The 22,377-nt window shown below is 59.7% G+C and overlaps 1 protein-coding gene across 1 annotated transcript; it reads left to right on the top strand.

Moving 5' to 3' along the window:
- The first annotated feature begins 3,680 nt into the window (after positions 1-3,680).
- Positions 3,681-20,627, top strand: MARCHF9 (membrane associated ring-CH-type finger 9). Its single transcript, XM_065419755.1, has 4 exons — positions 3,681-4,043; positions 16,001-16,156; positions 16,773-16,965; positions 20,296-20,627. The coding sequence occupies exons 1-4, from the start codon at positions 3,681-3,683 to the stop codon at positions 20,625-20,627; spliced, it is 1,044 nt and encodes a 347-aa protein (XP_065275827.1).
- Positions 20,628-22,377: the final 1,750 nt, after the last annotated feature.

Raw genomic sequence — 22,377 nt, 5'->3', positions numbered from 1 at the left:
AGGGGTGAGCCCAAGCTGGAAGGTTGAGTCATGAGAAAAGGCAAGACCATCCCAGGGCTGAAGTGGCCCGTCAGCAGGAGGAGCTCAGCTAGATGAGGAAAAAGCTGACGGCCACGAGGGGGTGCTCCGTCAGTGAGCCCACAAACGCATAAGAGCCGACGAGACTAAAATAGCCGAGTTTGTCATTTCTGTAGCCCAATCGACAGAAGGTTTGCCAAACTGGACCCGCCCATTGGCCCATCCAATATGGTGTCCTGACCAATCCCCTGATGGATGCAAACTTCCCAGAATGCTTCTGGGCCAGTAATATAGTCCTGGGATGGGGGGCTCCTTTGTGACATCAAAGTGAAGACATGGAAGCTATGAGCCAAGCCCTGGGGTTTAAAGCTCAGAGAGCAAACGGATTCCAGTAAGATTTTTTTTTTTTTTTTTTTTGGCACTGGTAGCAAATTAAGGTCAAAGCCATCAATCGTTTATAGAAAGGAAGGAAATTATTCCAACTACCTTATCAAAATGCAGGGAAACTATATTAGCCGGGCCCATAATGAAGTCAGAACATGTGACCCTGAGGATATTATCCTGAGATAATACTTGGGAATTGAGAAATTAATGACCTGCAAATATAACTGTTTTAACTGGCCACTTTGGGCTAACAATGCCTCCGACAGAGTCATTTGGCCTGGGGGATGAGTTATCTATGGCTGGATGTCTGGGGAGGTCTATTTCTTGGCTGTAACTATAAAATCCCAGACACACGTCCTTTGATATACCGGGCAGCATTATTGCGCTCCCAGCCACAGGTTGGTTTGAGAAATCAAATGTGTTTTTCCCTGATAAATTAGTAAAGTGGCTTCCTATGCAAATCCTGCCCTCGGAGACCTTCTTGCTACAGGACAGAATGTAAATTCCAAGTGTCAAGGGAATCAAAAGAAAACCAACAAGATTTGATAGAGGGACAATTCAGGATTGTGTGCAGGGATCCTTAATGCATGGGGGTCATAGTGATACATTACAATGCAACGCAACACTACATGCCACTCAATGCAGTGCTAGGCAACACAACACAATACAATGCAATTCAACACAACGGCATGCAATGCAACCCAGCACAGTACGGTGAAGCACCATACAGTGCAATGTAACACGACAAAGAAACACAACATCGGACAATGCAATGCAGCGTAGCACAATGCAACACAGCACCACTCAATGCAATGCAGTTCAGCACAGCACACCACCGCTGTAGTGTGTCAGGTTGCCTAAAACAAGAAATGGGGAGGGGGGAAGACCCACAACTCTAAGAGGGCTTATCAGTTTCACCCCAGATTTTATTTAAAACCCCTCCTTTCTAGTAGTGACTACACATGGGCAAGTTTAGCTTTTGCCAGTGAAAGTGGAAACGAGGTTGAAATAGGCTAGACTATTTTTTTTTCATCTGTAATTAAAGTGTCACTTGTGGGATTGGCAACTGTTGTGCTTTGATTGCGAGTCTTGCAATATTTGGGATTTTCCTTCAAGTCCCAGCTCCTGGAGCCAGACCATCGCACGAGAATCCCAGCGTTCGTAGTTTTAAAAGGTCAGCCTGAAAACCTGCCCCGGGTGTGACCCTAAAGGCTCAGAAACCCAGAAGAAAATTAAAAAGAAACCAAAACGGACTATTTTTTTGAAAAAAATCTCGTGATTTCTAAGCCAATCTCATGATTTTGGGGCCCGACTCGTGGTTTTTGGACACTTATGGCTAGCGACACTACTCAGCACAAAAGTGAATATAAGAACGGCCATACTGGGTCAGACCAATGGTCCATCTAGCCCAGGGTCCTGTCTTCTGACAGTGGCCAATGCCAGATGCTTCAGCGAAAATGAACAGAACAAGCAATTATCAAGTGATCCATCCCCTGTCGTCCAGTCCCAGCTTCTGCTAATCAGAGGCTTAGGGAGGCCCTGCCCATCTTGGCTAATAGCCATTGAGGGACCCATCCTCCATCAACTTATCTACTTCTTTTTTGAGCCCTGTTATACTTTTGGCCTTCACTCAACATCCTCTGGCAATGTCACCAGAGCTCCTGAAAGAATGACAGCTGGGCATGCAGCCAGAGGCCACCAAAATTAGGCCCAGCGCCATGTGGGCAGACCTTCGTGCCCTGCCTGGGTGGTCCAGTGCTTAGGGGGCCAGCCAGGGAGCTGCTGTACAAACACAGCCCTGCTCTGCGGAGCTTCCTCTCTCTGCACTGTGTGTGCAGCGCCTAGCACATTGGTCCATCTTATGAGTCAACAGGTGGACACAGGCGGGGGCGGGAGGGCACAAAGAAATCGATGGGACCCGCTCACAGCCAAGCTAACAAACCCTGGTCGAGTTCGGTGCTAGCGCCCTGGCTGGGGAGGGATTTGGAGGAGAGTAGCCGGGTTGGGAAATTCACAGCCAAAGTTCCCCTAGTCCAGCCAGGCTGCGGCCAGGGACCTGAGGGGGGTGTGGGAGAGAGACAAAGAGACAGAGCCTCACCCACTCACCCAGCACTCCAGGCTTGGGAGGGGAGAGCCAGGGCTCCTTCTCCATTGCTGGGGAGGGGAACTGCGGGCTGGCTGGGCTCCCCACACCTGCCTCCTTCTGGCTCCGATCCCTCCTTCCTGGAGAGAGGGAACGTGGGACCTTTCCTCTCCCCTTCCTTGTCTGGAAGGCTCCCATCTTTGGGGAGGGGGGGACCCCCTCTGGTCACTTTCATATTTCCCGGGGACTCCCCCACGTGCTCCCCACGTTGGGGGGGGGGGCAAGCAGCGTAGCGCAGCAGCTCTCGTCCCCCCCCCCCCCCCCCTCTTCCCGAAATGTTTTATTTAACACGCTGCTGGACCGGAAGAAGAAGCCATATTTCTCCTCTCCAGCCCTGAGCCGCCGCCAGCCCCGGCCATGGCCAGCCCTGCGCCCTAGCCTTCCCGGCGGTGGCTGGGGAGGGGGAGCTTGGCGAGGGGGGGGGCGCTGGCCCCCCGGAAGGAGGGGGAGCGCTCCGGGCAGCAGCAGCAGCTCCTGTTGCGCGCAGAGCCGCGGTTTTGGAGAGACAATACCCGCGGCGCAGGGCGAGCCCAGCCGGGGCGCGGAGAGGGGGGCGCGGGGCTGGGCGCCCGGCCGCCGGCGGGGGCAGGATGCGGCTCCTCCGGGCCGCGCGTGTCGGCGGGTGAGCGCCTGCCGGGAGGAGCGGAGATGCCCCGAGCCCTGCAGACAAAGGAGCCGGCGCCCCGAGGGGAGGAGGCGGAGAGGGGCGCAGCCTCCCGGGTTTAAGCCCCTCTGGGCCGCCGCTGGATTCGCCGCTCACCATGACCCGGGGGAGGCAGCAGGACGCGGGCTGCGGAGGGGCCCAGGCACCCACCGAACCGGCCCGGCCTTAGGAGAGCGACCGGGGCCGCCCCCCTTCCCTGCCCCTGTCTCCCTCCTCCTCCATCACTAGCTGCCCCCCAGTCCCTGCGCCCCCGGAGATGTGTCCCCCAGGCGGTGCTGGCCCCTCTCCCCCTTGTTGCCCCCTCGAGGCCCCCCCACAGGCCCCCTCCTCCTCCTCCCCTTCTCCCGATGCGGCGGGCGCCGCGCAGGGACAGAGCTAAGCGCCCCCCCGCCCCGTGCGCCCCCTCGCCCCGTGCGCCCCTCGCCCCTGCCCCAGCTCTCCGAGGGGCTGCAGCCGCTGGGCCCGGGGTAAATGATGTTCAAGTACCGGATCCGCATGTTCTTCAACGAGCTGAAGCTGCTGGTGCTGATGCGGCGGGGCCGCCCGGAGCCCGAGCCCGGAGCCGGGGGGAGCCGGGCGCTGGGGGGCAGCGGCTGCGGCTGGCCCCCCTTCGCCGACTGCTCGGCCCGGCAGGACGATGAGGCCGAGTACTACGGGGGGGTGGCCGAGCCCCGGCCCCGCAGCCTGGCCTTGGAGGAGAAGGAGCCCCGGCCGCCGCCCCCCGGCCAGCAGCCCGGAGCCGGGGGGGCCCTGGACACCGTGTCTCTCAGCAGCAGCCTGGACAGCGGCATGAGGACCCCGCAGTGCCGGATCTGCTTCCAGGGGCCCGAGCAGGTCAGTCGGCGCCTCGCTGGGGTACGGGTTAGCGGGGTTACTAGGGGTGAGGAGTACCGGGGGCTTACCGGGGTTACTAGGGGTGAGGGGTGCCAGGGGGTTATTAGGGGTGCCAGGGGGTAACCGGGGTTACTAGGGGTGAGGGGTGCCAGGGGGTTATTAGGGGTGCCAGGGGGTTACCGGGGTTAGTAGGGGTGAGGGGTGCCAGGGGGTTACTTGGTTTATTAGGGGTGAGGGGTGCCAGGGGGTTACTAGGGGTGAGGGGTGCCAGGGGGTTACTAGGGGTGCCAGTGGGTTACTGGGTTTATTAGGGGTGAGGGGTGCCAGGGGGTTACTAGGAGTGCCAGGGGGTTACCGGGGTTACTAGGGGTGAGGGATTCAAGGGAGTTACTAGAGGTGAGGTGCCAGGGGGTTACTAGGATGAGGGTTGCTGGAGTTTACCAGGATTATGATGGGTGTCAGGGGGTTACTACGGGTGAGGGTTGCTGGAGTTTACCAGGATTATGAGGGGTGTCAGGGGGTTACTAGGGGTGAGGGTTGCTGGAGTTTACCAGGATTATGAGGGGTGTCAGGGGGTTACTACGGGTGAGGGTTGCTGGAGTTTACCAGGATTATGAGGGGTGTCAGGGGGTTACTACGGGTGAGGGTTGCTGGAGTTTACCAGGATTATGAGGGGTGTCAGGGGGTTACTAGGGGTGAGGGTTGCTGGAGTTTACCAGGATTATGAGGGGTGTCAGGGGGTTACTAGGGGTGAGGGTTGCTGGGGGTGAGGGGTGTCAGGGGGGTTACTGGGGGTGAGGGTTGCCGGGGGTTACCGGGATTACTAGGGGTGAGGGGTGTCAGGGGGTTACTAGGGGTGAGGGATACTAGGGGGTGAAGGATGCCAGGGAGAGATCATGGGTGGAGGTACCAGGGGATGAGGGTGCCGAGGGATTCTGAGGGGCAGGGCAGTCAGGATCGAGGGTCAGCATGTGGGGAAGATGCTGGGCCTGCCTGATGGTGAATGTGGCCAGCGGGTTGGGTTGCTAGGAGGTGAAGGTGCCAGGCAGTGCTAGGCTGTGGCTGGTTATCAGAAGACGAGGGTGCCAGAGCATGGGCCATAGTAAGGATAGAAACATGTTGGAGGAGGCAAGAATGCCAAGGTGCAACAGGGGGTCAGTCAGATACCAAGTGACGAGAATGCCAGTGGACAAAGTGTGAGCACAGGCCAGGTTCTGTGCACCAGGCAATGCCAGGTCTGTGCCTCGTGGCAAGGGAGCCGGGTTCTGTGCACCAGGCAATGCCAGGTCTGTGCCTCGTGGCAGGGAGGCGGGTTCTGTGCACCAGGCAATGCCAGCTCTGTGCCTCGTGGCAGGGAGGCAGGTTCTGTGCACCAGGTAATGCCAGGTCTGTGCCTCGTGGCAGGGGTGACAGGGTCTGTGCGCCAGGCAATGCCAGCTCTGTGCCTCGTGGCAAGGGAGCCGGGTTCTGTGCACCAGGTAATGCCAGGTCTGTGCCTCGTGGCGGGGAGGCGGGTTCTGTGCACCAGGTAATGCCAGGTCTGTGCCTTGTGGCAGGGGTGACAGGGTCTGTGCGCCAGGCAATGCCAGGTCTGTGCCTCGTGGCAAGGGAGCCGGGTTCTGTGCACCAGGTAATGCCAGGTCTGTGCCTCGTGGCAGGGGTGACAGGGTCTGTGCGCCAGGCAATGCCAGCTCTGTGCCTCGTGGCAGGAGAGGCGGGTTCTGTGCGCCAGGCAATGCCAGGTCTGTGCCTCGTGGCAGGGGAGGTGGGTTCTGTGCACCAGGCAATGCCAGGTCTGTGCCTCGTGGCAAGGGAGTCGGGTTCTGGGTGCCAGGCAATGCCAGGTCTGTGCCTCGTGGCAGGGGAGGCGGGTTCTGTGCACCAGGCAATGCCAGGTCTGTGCCTCGTGGCAAGGGAGCCGGGTTCTGGGTGCCAGGCAATGCCAGGTCTGTGCCTCGTGGCAGGGGGGCCGGGTTGTTATGGTGAAGATGTCCAGGGAGGGTGTCTGAATTGTCCTCCTGGCCCTCTGAGGAAATGCCGATGCCCAGACAAAGGTGGTCTTAGTGGGCACGGTGTGTCCCTTATTTTGCAGACCAGTTCCTTGCGGGGCCACGTCCCCTCTAGCCCGCTGCTCCCCCCTCAGACCCCGGGACTGGGTCATACCCACCCTTGGGGTGCCGTGGATGGACTTAGGGGGTGGGTTGGCAGGACGGGTCTGGGCATCTGGGGGGATGTGTCCCGATGGGGACAGTCAGTGGGATGGAGGAGTATGCAGCTTTCACTGAAATCCTGGGGGGATAAAGGAGCTTTCAGGAGCTGCACTGGGGTTACAATCATGCCCAGGCATTAGCCAGACCTAGCTTGTGGATGTGTTGTTTGGGGCCGGGGCGGAGAAGCCTTGTGTCTCAGCACGTGTTGGCCTGGTGTGGAGCACTATACTGCCGGCTCGCGGGCTGCCCCAGAGCATGCAGTGTCCAGCAGCCCCTTTCCCCACCGCCGAAATGCGGCTGCCTCTGGGGAGGAGCGCAGCCGCCGCTTAGCAGTGCGTGAGGGTGGACATGCGAGCACGTCATTCAAATGGCACTGCAGCGGGATGTCTAAGGGATCGGGTAATTCCCCGAGTTGGAAGTGGGGTGCCGGGGATAACGCTGTGACTCTTGTGAGAAGACTTGGGAGGCTCTTTAATGGCCAACGGCGTGTAGTGGCTTTGGAAGTGTCTCGTCCCAGTAGCAGAGGGGCCTAGGCAGACTCCTGGGTGGCATGGGGCCTCAGGGGAGATCGCCCCCTGTTGAATCTCCAGCTGGCTGCAGGCACCTGGCAAGACCTCCTGCGATCCCGGCCAGAGGTACTCCGAGATGCATAAGACGGTATCTGTAACTCCAGAGGGGAAGCGCTGCTTGCCTTTGAGAGCCAGGTTGTGACTGTAGGCAAGGCAGATGCCCGGCCTGGCGCGGAACTCGCTGGGCCAAGCTGATGGGGGTGGCCCTCAATTGGACTGGCAGGATGGGAAATGAGAGAAAAGCAGGAGGTTGGAACCGTGGGGTAGACGGGTCGCTCCCTCCATCCCCACCTGTTGGCCCCACTGCTTGGCAGACACAGACCTGCCTGCGCCGGAGGGAGGCGGGATATTTATGCTGGGATTTGGGAACCGTTAATTAATCCTTCCCCTTCGAGACCAGGCGGCCACGGTACTTACCGTGCAGAGCTTGTTCTTCCGGTCCTGGTGCTGCCGGATGCCCTGGGGAAGGGGGACTGCTGGTTTGAACAGGCCTGGGCCACGGAGTCACGGAAGGCGCAAACTCTTTCTAGGAACCGCTGAGGCGTGGCTAGAGCAAGGCACGTGGGTCCGTGCCCCTCAGCTGGAGCTGGGCAGATTAAAGGGGCAAAGAGGAAAGGAGTGGGGCTGGGGATCTGGGGTGGGCGGACCCCAGTGGGAACCCCCTCCCTCTCCCTGGGGGAGTCCTTGGAGCATTTTAACCCCTGCAGCTCCGAAGAGGGAATGGGTATGAGGCCAGTGGGATTTTTGTGGCCTTGAAGATCTCAGCTGGAGTGATTTAGGGTTTGCACTAGGGCTGGGGGGTACCGAGAGAAGGGACCCTGTGATATTGACTGGGCTCATTTGGCGCTAATGCACCAGTAATTCCCTCCTCGCCGATAAGCGGACGGGGGAGGGTAAACGCCCCAGGTAAATGTGTGTGTATGTGTGTTGGGGGGGGGGGGGTTGCGTCTCTGCCTGTGCTGCATACACCGGAACGTGCCGGTGGGGACACGGGTGCGTTTTTGTGCACATTCATGTGTGGCCCCATGTGCCTATGCAAACACGTGGGCGTATGCGTGTTGGTGTACGTGTGTGGCTGGACACGTGTGCCCCCGTGCCTGTAGACGTGTGTGAGCCCATGCCTCTAGGTGTGTACGTGCATACATATTACATGGATGTGCGTGCACACACGTGTTTGTGCATGCTTCAGTGCTTGTGCCTCTTTAGACTCCAGCGGGGGGCTCCCGCCTGGATATTCCCTATGTCCCTGCAGCCTACCAGGGCTGGGGGGCTGGGGACGTGTGGGAGAGACAGGGAGTGTTGTCCCACCACCCTCCGCAAACACCACCAGGGATTGGACCCTGGGCAGATCCAGCACGTCTCCGTCTCCATCCCAGCCAAAGCAATTCGTTAGGTGCTGCCAGGCCTGGTGCGTCGGTACCAGCTCGCCCTGGGCTCGGGGAGGGAGACGGCCCAGTCCCCACCAAGGAGGCTGGGCTTTCGGGCCTCCCGAGGGCCTGGTGTCTGAGAGAGGAGCTGTCCAGGCCAGGGCCAAACACATGGGCCAGCTGGGGCGAGGAGGGATGGCAGCTTGGCGGGGACGCCCGGAAGCCAGCCAGGGCAGCACTGGGTGGGGGGTTGGGATCGTGGGAAGCCCCCGCAGCATAGGCAGCCTGTTATATGGGCCCATGGTGGCCGAGCTCCACCAATATTCAGGAACGTGGGCCCGGCTCCACCAGTATTTGGGCTTAGATTTTCAGAGCCGTCCCGTCTTGGGCTTCGGGGGACGTGGGGGCCTGGGCGGCCTGGGGGGTTAGCAGAGGGCCTGGTGCCATCAGCAATGAGTGACCTGGCTCCAGCCCGCCCTGCCCCACCTCTTCCCGCCCCTGCTCTGCCCCCTCCCCGCCCCATTCCACCCCTTCCTCCAAGCCTCTGCCCGCCTCTTCCCGCCCCTGCTCTGCCCCCTCCCCGCCCCATTCCACCCCTTTCCCCAAGCTCCCACCCACCTCTTCACACCCCGCCCCACCTCTTGCCGTCCCTGCTCTGCCCCCTCCCCTCTCCATTCCACACCTTCCCCCAAGCCCCCACCCGCCTCTTCCCACCCTGCCCCACCTCTTCCCACCCCTGCTCTGCCCCCTCCCCGCCCCCACTCCACCCCTTCCCCCAAGACCCCGCCCGCCTCTTCCCACCTCGCCCCACCTCTTCCCACCCCTGCTCGCTGCTGCCGGCGCCAGGCCCCCCGCTAGCCCTGAGGCTGCCCTGGCCCTGTATGGACGGGACGGCCCTTCTTGGACCCATTCTGGGCACCACCAAAAATTCTACAGACCTGGCGCCCACAGGTTCCTTCTGGCCCCTCCCTCCGGGACCCTGCCCCATCTGGCGTCCCACGGCTCCAGCATGGGAGCTCTCGCCCCAGCCCTAGCGGTGACTCCCCGGGCGGCTCCGTCAGGTTGATAGGATATTTCCCCTCCTCCCGGCCCAGCTCCTTCGCCCCCCGTTCCCTGCGCAGGGCTGACCCCTCTCCACCCACAAGTCGCTACATCTCCAGGGCATCCCGCCCGCGCCACGGGGGCTTCCCCGTAAAAGCCAGTGCGCAGCCTTAGGAGCAGGAAAGCCGCATCCTCAGCCTGGAAGGGGCCAAACTCGATTGGCAGGTGCCCGGTCCCCTGCCCCCCAGGCTGGAGGCCCATGTCCCTACGTCCTGGTGGCTGGCATTTCTGACCTCCCTAGGAGATGGGGTTACGAGTTGCCTTTGCTCTGTGGGCCCTGGCTGCTGACCCTCATCAATGGGGCATTGCTCCAGCCTGGGGGTGAGTGTCAGGGCCGTGGGACGGAGCGGGTTCATCCTCCCATTGTCTCCCAGTCGAGCCAGGTTAATTCCCCCCCGTAACTGTTTTTGTCGCTCATCTCTGGGCTCCATGCTCCATCGGTGAGACCCCCTGCTCTGAGCGGGGAGGCCTCCGCCGTCCTGGATCACATGGCCCGTCTCTGTGACTCAGTTTCCCCCTCGGTGAAATAGGAGGATGCGGTGGGAGGCGTGAAGCACGTGGAGGGAGGCTGCAGAGATGGGAGCAGACCCAGGCCCCAGAGGGTGGTTCTGGCCAGGCCCCGAGGGGGTGGGGAAGCCCAGGAGCCCCCTCCCCAGCTCTCTGTGGTGGATGGGGCCTGGGCCGGGAGTGGAGCCTGGTGGGGAGTGAGTCATCAGCCCAGCGCGGTGCACGTTGAAATGTCACTTTAATTGGAGCCCTGTCGTGGCTCCAGGCGATGGGTGAGACATTCCCCGCTGCACGTGCCATGCGGGCTCCATGGGCGGTTGGGCAGCATGGCCCAAGGACAGGAACCGCCACCGGCTGTGCCAGGACTCCGGGGTAGGTTGGTATCCAGGCCCCCTGCTCTCACCCATTAGCCCCCACTAGCTGGGAATAGAACCAGAAGTCCTGGCTCCCAGCCCCCCTACTCTAACCCACTAGCTACCACTCCCTTCCCAGAGCTGGGAATCGAACCCAGGAGTCCTGGCTCCCAGCCCTAACCCACTAGCCCCCACTCCCTTCCCAGAGCTGGGGAAAGAACCCAGGAGTCCTGGCTCCCAGGCCCCCCCAACCAGCTAGCCCCCACTCCCTTCCCAGAGCTGGGGAAAGAACCCAGGAGTCCTGGCTCCCACTCCTGTGCGTTAGCCACTAAACCCTAATCCCAGGGTCCGTATCCTCCCGTGTGGACCCCCGCATCCTGCTGTTATACCCCTTCGCCTGCTGTGCTCAAACTGTGAGCCCTGGGGCACAGGGACTGTCTCTCGCTCTGGGTCTGTGCAGCGCCTGGCACGACAGGGCCCCAAGCCTGGGTGGGGGCCCTGGGGTGCCACCATAATACAGCAAATTACTCATCCTAAGACACTGAGCTGTGGCAAGGGACAGTCCCCACCCTGGGAGGCGTTCACCTGAGGAGGGGAAACGCTCCTAGGGAATCACAGTCCTGGATCCTTCGCTGCCCCATGTCCCACCCTGGTGCCAGTCGCCTGTAGCCGCGGCGGCCCCGGGCAGCCTCCCCTGCAAAGGGGGCAGCGCGTGGGGGAGATGTTGGGGTGGGAGCTGGCAGACAAGGGGGGATGGCTGCATCGCTGGGATGGGGGGAGAGGAGGGTGCTGGGGCCATGTGGTAAGAGCTGAGCGGACCAGTGCGGGAGGGGGTGGGCAGAGGGGTGCTCAGCGGGGAGGAGGGCTGTGGGGTGCTCAGCGGAGGGGCAGAGCAGTGGGGTTCTCAGTCATGGCCCAGGACCTCACTGCATTAGGTGCTGTACGTTATTTATTAGGTGTATTACGGTAGCACCTAGGAACCCCAGTCGTGGCCTAGGACCCATCACGCTAGGCTCTGTGTGTTATTTATGGATTACAGGAGGGGGATTTGCTGTGTGGCCCGGGGGCTGCCCCTGCGGGACCGGGATGGGTCGCTGTCCCAATCCTGCGTCCGGGACTCCCAGAGCTCACAGCCCCACCCGCCTGCCCTGGGGGCCGGGCTGTTTTCCCCGTGCGCCGTCTCCAGACATCATGTACCAGGGGGCCCTGCCCAGCGGCCCCGAGTTAGAGGTGCCTTTGCCCCCATCCTGGCCGGGGTTGGGGGGGTTGCTCAGACACATTCTCAGGTATGTGTGTGTGTGGGGGGAGTTTCTCCATTGTTCCCATGGAGTGGAGGGGGGATGCGCCATTGTTCTCCGGGGGATTCACCTGGCGTACGGTTAGCCCTCAGGTGCTGGCAGTGCCGGGGTGGTTCCGTCCGGAGCACCGAGCCGAGCTCCACGCTAAAAACGGGCTTGGCCCCTGTGCTGAACCCGGTGACTCCGGCACCGGATCCCCCCGAGCCCAGACCAGACCGGAAGCGGGACGGGTGATCAGAGGGGGCGTTCATTAAAGAACAGTGCCCGTGAGAAATGGAGCGGTGGGCGTGGCGCCATTTTGTTTGTCCCATGTGGCCTTAACAATGGACCGGCGCAGGCCGTCCGAACTCCCCATGGGGCTAAAGCTCCCGGGGCGCCGGCTCCATCTGAGGCTCTGTTCTCTGGGGGCTGCTGGCAACTCTTGGCCGTTTGGTTTTCATTTGTCCTGCAGCAGCGAGGGGCAAACGCTATTTCCCTCCGGCGAGCTCCCCCGAGAACTGCCCTGTTGCAAAATGGCTGCCGTCTCCTATCGCTCTGCATGGAGCAGAAGTCGCAGGGGCCCTCAGGGTAGCCCGGGCTGTCGAGGGCTGGGAACCAAGAGCGGGGGTGGCCATCTTGAAAGAGGGCAGCTTGCCTGGAACATTGTGAGCAAAAATAAATGACCATTAGGCCTAAAAAATGCCTTTCAAAAGCTACCTGTGGCACCAGAGCCCTCCCTCTCTGTACCTCCATATTCAGGCCCAGCCCTGCCCTTGCTGCAAGTTAGAGCAGCCTAAAGGCCGCTCTAATTTGTGTTCTGCTTCCCCTGGCCCCATGGAGCCAAGAATACTCAGAGTGCAATGCACTCTAGCCATGGCCCCCAAGCCGCCCCCTATGCCAGGGGCTGTGGTGCAGTGCGCATGAGCAGAGCCCTCAGGCCAGCTCGGGCACCAGCCACCCTCGTGAAGGCCTTTGGGCGGCGCCAAGAATCCAGCCTCTGAAGCAGACGTTGGTTGGTGCAGCCATGGGCACCGCTCTCCAGCCTGCCCGGTCTGGGTAAACCCCCAGCTGGAGTCTGGGTGGGATCACACAGGTATGGCAGGAGGTGCTCCTTGGATGACAGGAGTAAATGCCCCTGGGCCTGCTGGGGAGAAAGGGCCCGGGAGACTTTTACGCCAGATGGGGCATTTGGGGAGCCAGAGCAGGCCCCGGTGATCTCTGCCAGGGGCTGGTGTGGGCCAGCCCAATGGGGAGACCAGTGGGGAGACGGCTCAGAACCCCCTGCCCTGGCTGGGTCAGTCTGTGCAGCCAGCCAGGGTGGCGGGCGGGACGCGTGCACCAGTGTGGGGTCAGCCAGCCGTGAAACTGGCAGAGCGCGATCCGCCGTGCGGTAACCAGACGAGCTTGGCGTATGTGCGGCCTCTGCCTCGTAGCACAGGGCCGGCGGGGAGAGGACCCCGGCGGGGGTCCTGGCAGGAACACACACACACACCCTGCCATCCAGGACATCCCATGTAACTACCCCAGCCCTGCTGCCAGTCCCGGGGTTTGGGTTTCTCTTCCTGGGCTCTGGGGGGCCGGTGACCCCTCTTTAGCTGTGATAGTGACCAAGGCCCCTCTGGGTCAGCTACTGTCTCTGGGTCTGTCCCCCACTTCTGCGGCCTGGGCTCTGCCGGGTTGGCACAGCCTGCGCCGCGCCATGGTGAATGCAGCGCCCCGGGTACTTCGGTGGGGGGGCCCAGCTGGGTGGGGGGGCCCAGCTGGGTGCAGGGGGCTGGAGTCTGGCTCCAGTCCTGCCAGATCTGGGTTTCCCCTGGGGAGGAGGCTGCATGTCCCTAGATTATCCTCCCCCATCGGGGAAGGGTGCCAGCACTTCGGGGCGCCCGGCCTGCTCTGTCTCTGCTCCAGGACTCCAGTCAGTTGTGCTGCGGGGCCCTTCGCAACGGGCGCCACCCTTTACCCACCACACCCATGCCCCCCAGTGTGCCCTGGGCTGGGTTCTCTGGTGCAGGGGAGGGAGGCCAAAGCCGTGGGTAGAGAGGCTGGGGGAGGGGAGCCTCCTGGAGAGCCCCGCACTGTCTGCTGATCAGGCAGAATAGCACAGACGCTAATTAAGGGAGAGGGAGGGGGGCGAGGGCAGCAGGGACGCCGGGGAGCTGCGATCGGGGTCTGTCTGTGACCAGCTGCTGAGCAGGAGGACGGGAAGGAAAAGCCAAGTGATGGTCATTACCATGCCAAAGTCCCCCGGCGAAGGGGAGGTGACGGAGTCGGGGCGCTGGATCAGCACTGCCGAGGGGACGGGATTCCAGAACAGGGCGAGAGGAGGGGCTGGGATACCAGGGGCTGCGGGTCGGGACTGAGGAGCATTGGCAGAGCTGCGGGGGGACAAGGGGGCTGCGGGTTGGGATTAAGGGGCACCGGCAGAGCTGGGGGGCAGGGCTGGGATGGCAGGGGGGTGTGGGTCGGGATTGAGAGGCACCGGCAGAGCTGGGGGGCAGGGCTGGGATGGCAGGGGGCTGCAGGGCAGGATTGAGGGGCAATGGCAGGGGGGTGTGGTCGGGATTGAGAGGTACCGGCAGAGCTGGGGGGGCAGGGCTGGGATGGCAGGGGGGGTGTGGGTCAGGATTGAGAGGCACCGGCAGAGCTGGGGGGGCAGGGCTGGGATGGCGGGGGGGGGGGCAGGACCAAGGACCATCAGCCGAGCTGTGCGTGGGGAGCCCAGCTCCGATCACCCAGCTGCCCTGAACGGAGATGCTCTGTAACGCTGTTGCATCTCCGAACAGCCGCCCCAGCCTCCCCCTCCCGTGACGGGAAGGGATCCCCCCGGCCCAGCACGAAGCATAGCCCAGGCTTCCTAGGACAATGACCCCATCTCTGAAGGCAGCCACCAGCACATAGCAAAGCCCCTGGGGTTTCCTCGCATCTCAGCCCCCTTCTCCGCTCTGCAGAATGTCGTCGCCTCTCCTTGGAAGAGGGGATTGTCCCCATCCCCCGGCAAAGCCAGCCTAGGCTCCTCTTGGCCCCACGCAGCTGGGGACAGTCCCACCGTCAGACCAGCATCTGCAGCTCCCGCTGCGGGGAGCAATCTGCAGTCCGGTGTATGGACCTGCTGCTGGGGTGGGGCTCCTGGGGGGGCACCATTGTTGCAGGCACAGAGGCCCGAGGACAGCAACAGCTGGTTCGTTGCCCGGCGTGCTTCGCGCCAGTAAACATACCGGGGTGGAGAAACAATCAAAGTTTATTTGAAATCTCAAAGTGGTGCAAGGAGACAGGCAAATCTCAAATCGAGCACACCAGAACAAAACAGTTTCTCTCTTCTTATACTTTACACAACTAAGCCCCCACCTCTCTCCCCCTGTACCACCACCCCCACTCCCCCTCCCTTCTTTCCCCCTGTACCACCCCCCCACTCCCCCTCCCTTCTCTCCCGAAGACATGTTTATACATTTAAGCCGTTAAGTCATTCTAGGGCTATAAATCTAGCTTGTTAGTAACATTCCTCTAAACAATCATTTGGTTCTATTTATCCTTAGTTTACCATGTTTGCATGTTTCCTCCAGCTAGAAACATGCAAACCTCATCATTATTGCTTAGGACCTGGTTATAAACAAGGTCGTAATAGGTAACTGGTTATTTACACATTCCAATTCCTGTCCTTGGCTCTTGAGGTCGATTAGAGTTAAACATGGAAGGACAGAGTTTAAACATGGAAGAACTCTGGTTCATATATATATATATATATGCCTAATAACCCCAACACCATCACGCGGCCTCCCCCCCATCATGCCATGGGAGGGTCCAGCCGGGATTTTGCACCCAAAAGGGATAGTTAGAAAAAAAACAAAGATTTTATGCAAAACTTGATGGGACTCGGAGTGTCATCGTGGGGGCTTCACCCCTCCCCCCGCTGGGCACCCACTCAGGGATACACGGAGATGGGGCAACACCATCATCCATCCAGCCCCCTTCTATCTGTCCATCTCCATACAACCCCTCTATCTATCTATCTATCTATCTATCCCCATACACCCCCTCTATCTATCTATCTACCCCCCTACACCCCCTCTATCTATCTATCTATCTAGCCTCATCCACCCCCTCTATCTATCTATCCTCATCCACCCCATCCATCCATCTATCTATCTATTTATCTATCTATCCCCATACACCCCCTCTATCTATCTATCTATCTATCATCATGGTATCTAAGCACCAATTTCCTGTGGTTGTAAAACTGACCGATGGCTATGTGTTGTTGTTTTATTGGGGGGGGGGGATGACCCCTGTGACCCCTGCTGAGGGGACTCGCCGGCACTCTGCTGGCCCAGTGTCTCCATGAAGCGTCGTTAGTGCTTCCTGTCAGGAGGCATGAAATATTTATGCTAATTGCTCCCCCCGTCAGTGCATCAAGCAGACGAGGCTAATAAACTGCTGTTTAAATGTTAGCGGCCTAATGGAGCGTGGCTCTTGCCAGGCGCTCGCTGTGGCCGCAGAGCGGGGAGGGTTGGTGTTACCCAGCGTCCCCGTCCCCCCCACCGCCAGCGCCTAACCCCAGGGCCTGTTTGCTTTGCAGGGGGAGCTGCTCAGCCCATGCCGGTGTGACGGGTCCGTCCGCTGCACGCACCAGCCCTGCCTGATTCGCTGGATCAGCGAGAGGGGCTCTTGGAGCTGTGAGCTGTGTTACTTCAAATACCAGGTGTTAGCCATCAGCACAAAGAACCCCCTGCAGGTGAGCGGGGGGCGTATGGGCACACGCACGCTCCGGCACGCCCACGCACTGACGCGGACCCACAGACCCGCACGCGTGTGCACACAAGCTACGCACACGCCCTGACACTGATCCAGGGCCATTGCACTCCTAGACAACGGACAACCTCCGGCTATCCCAGCCCTTGGCTCCCCTCCCACAGCTCTGTCGGTGCCCCTCAATCCCAACCCGCAGCCCCCTTCTCCCAGCCCTGAGCTTCCCCCCCCCGCCCCCCCCCCGTCCTGATGGGCTCCTACAGGCAGTACGAACGTTCCTCAGAATCCACTCGACAGCCAAACATTCCTCAGAATCCATTCGGCAGAGACCAGACCTGACTTGACTTTATCCTGGTGCACTGGCAGCGGCTTCCCTTCCCCGGGTCTCCTAGCCCCTGTGATTCCCTCCCACCAACCCGCTGCGGCCCCAGCCCCTTCCCCCCAAACACCAGATCCTTTGGCCTCTATGACTCCCTTGCCACGCATCGTGTGCCCAGCCACTCGGGTCTCCGTACCCCACGGTCCCCAGCCCACTCTGATCCCCCAAGTCCCCACCCCGCACCCGATCCGGTAACCCGGCGCGGCACCTTCTTCCCTTGCAGTGGCAGGCGATTTCCCTGACCGTCATCGAGAAGGTGCAGATCGCAGCCATCATCCTGGGCTCCCTCTTCCTCATCGCCAGCATGTCCTGGCTCACCTGGTCGTCCCTCAGCCCCTCGGCCAAGTGGCAGCGGCAGGACCTGCTCTTCCAGATCTGCTACGGCATGTACGGCTTTATGGACATTGTCTGCATAGGTGAGAGCCTGGCCCGTCAGGTCCCTCCACCCCAGCCGTGGGCTCCCTGACTTCCCCTGTCCGCCCCCTCTGGCTGGAGCTAGGCAGCTCACGCCAGAGCAGTAACTGAAAGGTGAATCCACCTCATCCCCCCACCCTCTGCTGCCCAATGGCCTCCTCACGCCTCCCCCTTCGGCTCTGAGGTGCACCATGCTCGGTTCCCGTGGCGATGGGTGGGGCGGGACCATCAGAATTCAGAGTACTGGGAAGCAGGACCTACCTAACGTGTGATGCACGTGGGGGGTTGGGTGATGAGGGGCTAGCCTGGGACTCAGGAGAACTGGACTTGGTGCCCGGCTCTGCCACTGCCTTGCTGGGTGACCTTGGGCACGTCACTCCCCCGCTCCATGCCTCGGTTTCCCCTTCTCTGTAAGACTGTACGCTCATCAGGGCAGGGACGGGCTCTTCTCCGTACGGCACCTCGCACAGTGGGGTCTTGGCTGGGATCTCTAGCGGCTCCTGCTGTAAACAGGCATCCCTCGCTGGCCATAAAGCCCCACCTGATTGCAATGACGCCTGTTAATTAAAAGCGAATGAAGCGGACTCAGGGCTGGGACAAGATCGGCAGCGTTCAATGATGGGCTCTGCCGGCAGCAGAGACGAGACGATTACCGGCTGGGGTTTTGTGGCTGGAATGACGAGCCACCAGCTACAAATGAAGGGATGGACTGTAAATATCCGATTGAGTCAGCGGCTACATGTGTCCCGTTGTACCCACATTAGGGAATGCGAGAGGTCGGACTCGCAGCCAAGGGGCAGGATCCCGTGATAGTGAAACGGGAGAAATGATACTTAGAAATGTCCGCACATGTTTGGTGCCTTCCCCATGTGCGAAAAATTTACAGTAATAGGTCCTGTTACAATCAGGAATAACAATGATCAGAATAATAAGGTAGAATAATAATTAATAGATAATAATAAAAAGCAATGGTTATAGCTTAATAATACTCTAATAAAATAATAACTAGAATAATTAATTGATAATTCTAATAATGATGACTGATATTCTAGTATAATAATAGATCATTATAATTATATTGCAATAATCTAATATTAAAATATTAACATAACAAATCGCTAGAATGATAATGAATACATACTAATAACATAATTTTAATAAAATAATACTTATAGTTTAATAATATAATAAAACACTTAAGAGCTAGAATAATCATTAATAGGTGGAATTAAAAATAAGAATGAATAGTCAGCCAGCCCATTCTGAAACGATTGTTTATTTATATTACTGTTATGCCTGCGGGCCCCAACTGAGAACATCAGGCTCCATTGTGCCGGGCGCTGTACGTCCATATAGCAAGAGAGAGCCCCTGACCTAAAGAACTTACAACCTGCATAGACAATGGGTGTCAAGGGAAACTGAGGCACGGACAGGGGAAGGGACGTGCCCAAGGTCACCCGGATGGGCAGCGGTAGCACCGTCCGAAGGAGAGTCTCACATTGCTGAGATGGAAAGCCCTTGTTCGCCTTCTGATCGTAGGGGAGGTGATGTGGCTAAGTAGTAGCCAGGTCTGCAGGCTGAAGGACGTGTGTCCACAGCCTCCCAAGCCCGGGGCCTGTTTCTCCGTTGCCCTGGTCCTCGTGCGACACACGAGGGCACAGCCAGTGTAAAACACTGTTGTGATGTGGGCGGTGTGAACGGCTGCACCACACGCAGGGCAGTGGAGAACCTTGCGGGCGCTCGCTCCCCTTGGGTCATGGAGCACCAGGGAGGGATTGTGTGCACGTTGACACCCTGTCCAGAGGTCTCTGCTCATTAACGACCCTGCCATAACGAACCGGAAAACACAGCCCCAGCATTCATGAGCACCCCTGCAAAACCAAACCAGCGTGCGTATGGAGACGCAGCACATATTAAAACCCTACGATAACAGACTCGCCCCTTGGAGACCCTACAATAATAAGCCAGTACACAGAGCCCCAGCGCTCCTGGGCAGCCCGACAATAACAAACCAGCCTGCAGTGATAAAAGGCTCAGATCCAGAGCCTCAGGCTGGCAGCTCCCGAGCCTCCGTGACTCTCCAAGCCCTCAGCTCCACAGCCACCGCCTCTCCGTTCTGAGCCTGTCCAGGGCTCGGAGGAACCGCCTTGCCCTGGCTGGCTTGAAGCTAACACTCCTGGCCCTCCTTGGCAGAGGGGAGGTCTCTGCACGGAAACAGGGCGGGGTACCCACACGCCCACCATGCCCAAGGGCCCGTTCAGTCACAGGGACTCCCGTCATGGGAGCAGTATGCCCACCCAGGCCAAGCAGGGCTCAAAGTGAAGGACCCAGCCCCGTTTCCGAGCCCAGCCACTGGGCCAGGCCTGTGCACATTTAAGCGAGACATGCCATGGCTGAATCAGCAGTGGGCCCTTGTTGCCAAGAAGGCTAATGGCATTAGTAGGAGCATTGCCAGCAGATCAAGGGACGTGATTATACCCCTCTACTCGGCACTGGTGAGGCCACACCTGGAATACTGCGTCCAGTTTTGGTCCCCCCACTACAGAAGGGATGTGGACAAATTGGAGAGAGTCCAGCGGAGGGCAACAAAAATGATTAGGGGGCTGGAGCACATGGCTTACGAGGAGAGGCTGAGGGAACTGGGATTGTTTAGTCTGCAGAAGAGAAGAGTGAGGGGGGATTTGATAGCAGCCTTCAACTACCTGAAGGGGGCTCCAAAGAGGATGGAGCTCGGCTGTTCTCAGTGGTGGCAGATGACAGAACAAGGAGTAATGGTCTCAAGTTGCAGTGGGGGAGGTTTAGGTTGGATATTAGGAAACCCTATTTCCCTAGGAGGGTGGTGAAGCACTGGAATGGGTTTTTAAGGCCCGGCTTGACAAAGCCCTGGCTGGGATGATTTAGTTGGGGTTGGTCCTGCTTTGAGCAGGGGATCGGACAAGATGACCTCCTGAGGTCTCTTCCAACCCTAATATTCTATGATTCTATGGCGACGGGCCTAACCCCAAGGTAGTGCTGGTCTCCAAGGGGTCGCACCTGTCAATCTAGGCCCCATCCGCAGCCAGCCCCCTCCCCCCCCCAGCCTTCCCCCTCCCAAACACCAGGCCTCCCCACGCCCTCCCCCAGAACCTTGCAGTTGTCCATGGAACCTGGAGGGAATTAGGGGTCCGATTCCCACTGGGATCTGACTAGCTGGGCCCTGGCATTTTCCAGGGCCACATTGTCATGAGTGAGTTCCGAGCCCTGGCCGGCCACCATCTCGAGGAACTTGTTTGGCTGCCTGCCCCAGGAGGTCTCACCTCTCTTTCCCCCCCCCCCCAACTTCTCTCCCCTAGGTCTGATCATTCACGAGGGCTCCTCGGTGTATCGAATCTTCAAGCGGTGGCAGGCAGTGAACCAGCAGTGGAAGGTGCTGAATTACGACAAGGCCAAGGACCTGGGAGAGCCCGTTGGCAGCGGGGCGGCCAAGGCCGGGGGCAGGAATTCACGGACGAACCCCTCCTCCGGGAGCGAAAGGAACCCCCGGCGGGGTCAGCGGGTTAGAACGATTTTGAACCATCACTGTGGCTACACCATCTTGCACATCCTCAGTCACCTGCGGCCGAACGAGCCCCGCGGGGGCGCCAGCTCTGGCCGGGAGGTGGTCATGAGAGTGACAACTGTATAACGCCGCCTGGCCGGCGGACGGGGGGGCTGGCGCGAGGAACGCCCCGGAGAGCCGCTTCTGCGGGGGGGCTGCATCCCAGGGAAGGGCGCATGCCAGCAGTCTCCACCCCACTGTTTCCACCTCATCTTCCTACTCTGGGGGCCGCCCTCCCCGCGTCTCGGCCCGCACCCGGCTAACCTCCCATCAATGTGAAAATTCCTGCGGGAGAAGGGACCGGGCTGGCCCCTTCCTGCTGGCTTCCCTTGCAACCCCTCCCTGATTTGGGGGATGGGAGAAGATTATCAAACCCCCAGCGACGACTGATCCAGGGGGCCAAGAACGAACGTGCTTACCTCATCATCGGTCAAACAAAAATCCGATCAACCCTTCCCCAGCCCCAACTCCCCGCCCACCCTGCCGTGAGTCTCCGCCCCGGAGACGCCTGCTGGGAAGGCTCTGAACTCCTCGTTCCCCCCCCCAAAAAAAGGTGCAATAAACACGTTTCTAAAGCAAAATGGGATCCGGCAATAAGATACCTGTACATTTCATCTTTAATTGAATGCATGAGAATCTGTCTCCCCTTTCCCTTCTCTCCTATCGTGGGAGGATAAAGAATCATTTATATGCAAATGGTCGGCTACAAAGCCATCTCTCTCTCTCTCTCTCTTTCTTTAAAATCCTTAATCCTGCCAGCTGGGAATTCTCGGTGGGGGAGAAGGGGGCCGTAAGGGCTCACCCCCAGGATGTGCGGTGGGGGGGGGCAGCATTGCTGTCAAACAGCTCTCAAGAGGTTTGTCTTGTCTTGTCCCTTGCAAGCCCCAGCCTGGTGTATGTTCAGCTCGGCTCTGGGAGGCCTTTCATTGAAAGGTGGCCCTGTCCTGTCCTGGACTTGACCTTAAGAAGAAATTGGCCGGATCGCTGGGAAGGAAGGACGGCCCAGTGGTTAGAGCACTGGCTTGGCTCTAACCACAGACGATGGGTGTCTTCTCGGGGCTGCAGTTCCCCATCTGGACCATGGGGATAACAGCCTGGCCCTACCTCACAGGGGTGTTGTGAGGACGAACCATGGCAGCGTGTGGGGGGCTCAGATACTGGTGGGTACCATGTGAGCACTGTCTGTTGATAATTGCTATCATTGTCTTCAAAAGCTAACGTCCTAGGGGAGTGTTGCAGGGTGGGATTTGTGAGGGGGCTGGGGGGGGCACTGGTTTGTGCGGTGGGGGGAGATTTCCCTGCCCTATAGCTGCTGCCTTGGGGTTTGCTTCGGTTCTCTGCTGCAGGACGGGGGGGAGGAGGGACTCCATGGGGAGGAATTAGCAGCTCTCTGGAACTGCAGGGGATAACTGCTTTCCGGGCATGGTCCCAGACAGAGAGGAGCTTGGGCTGCAGCTCAGATCTCGCTGCGGGAGCCTCAAAAGGCCTGAAACATAGAACGCCGGTTCAGCCAAGAGCCAAGAATTTAGGGGTCTCGCGAACAACAACCACCACCACCAAAACCTGCTGTCATTTGGGAAATGCCACGTCGCGGTTCAAAGGGGACGTTCGGCCCACACTGCGAAGTGGGTGGGTGTCGTCACCGCTGGGTGACGGAGCCCCAGAGAGAGGGGCGCGTCCTGGATGGGGGTTTGCTGCCCTGACTGCCTGGAACGGTATCACCTCTTGCTCAGGCCGGACGAAGAAACCGCTCGATGCAGCCACTCGGGAGGGAGTGAGGCTGGAAATGCTGACACGGCGCTTACAGCCAGGCCGGTGGCATGAGCGGATCAGGTGC

Source organism: Emys orbicularis, chromosome 19, assembly GCF_028017835.1.
Source record: "Emys orbicularis isolate rEmyOrb1 chromosome 19, rEmyOrb1.hap1, whole genome shotgun sequence".
In the NCBI taxonomy this organism is placed as follows: Eukaryota; Metazoa; Chordata; order Testudines; family Emydidae; genus Emys; species Emys orbicularis.
This window is presented reverse-complemented; position numbering and strand designations above follow the sequence as displayed.

Bases quoted from the DNA above. Each gene is read 5' to 3' on its own strand.
- MARCHF9 (XM_065419755.1), top strand. From the start codon at position 3,681: ATGATGTTCAAGTACCGGATCCGCATGTTCTTCAACGAGCTGAAGCTG. The intron at 4,044-16,000 runs GTCAGTCGGCGC...TTTGCTTTGCAG, and splicing joins GCTTCCAGGGGCCCGAGCAG to GGGGAGCTGCTCAGCCCATG. The intron at 16,157-16,772 runs GTGAGCGGGGGG...CTTCCCTTGCAG, and splicing joins GCACAAAGAACCCCCTGCAG to TGGCAGGCGATTTCCCTGAC.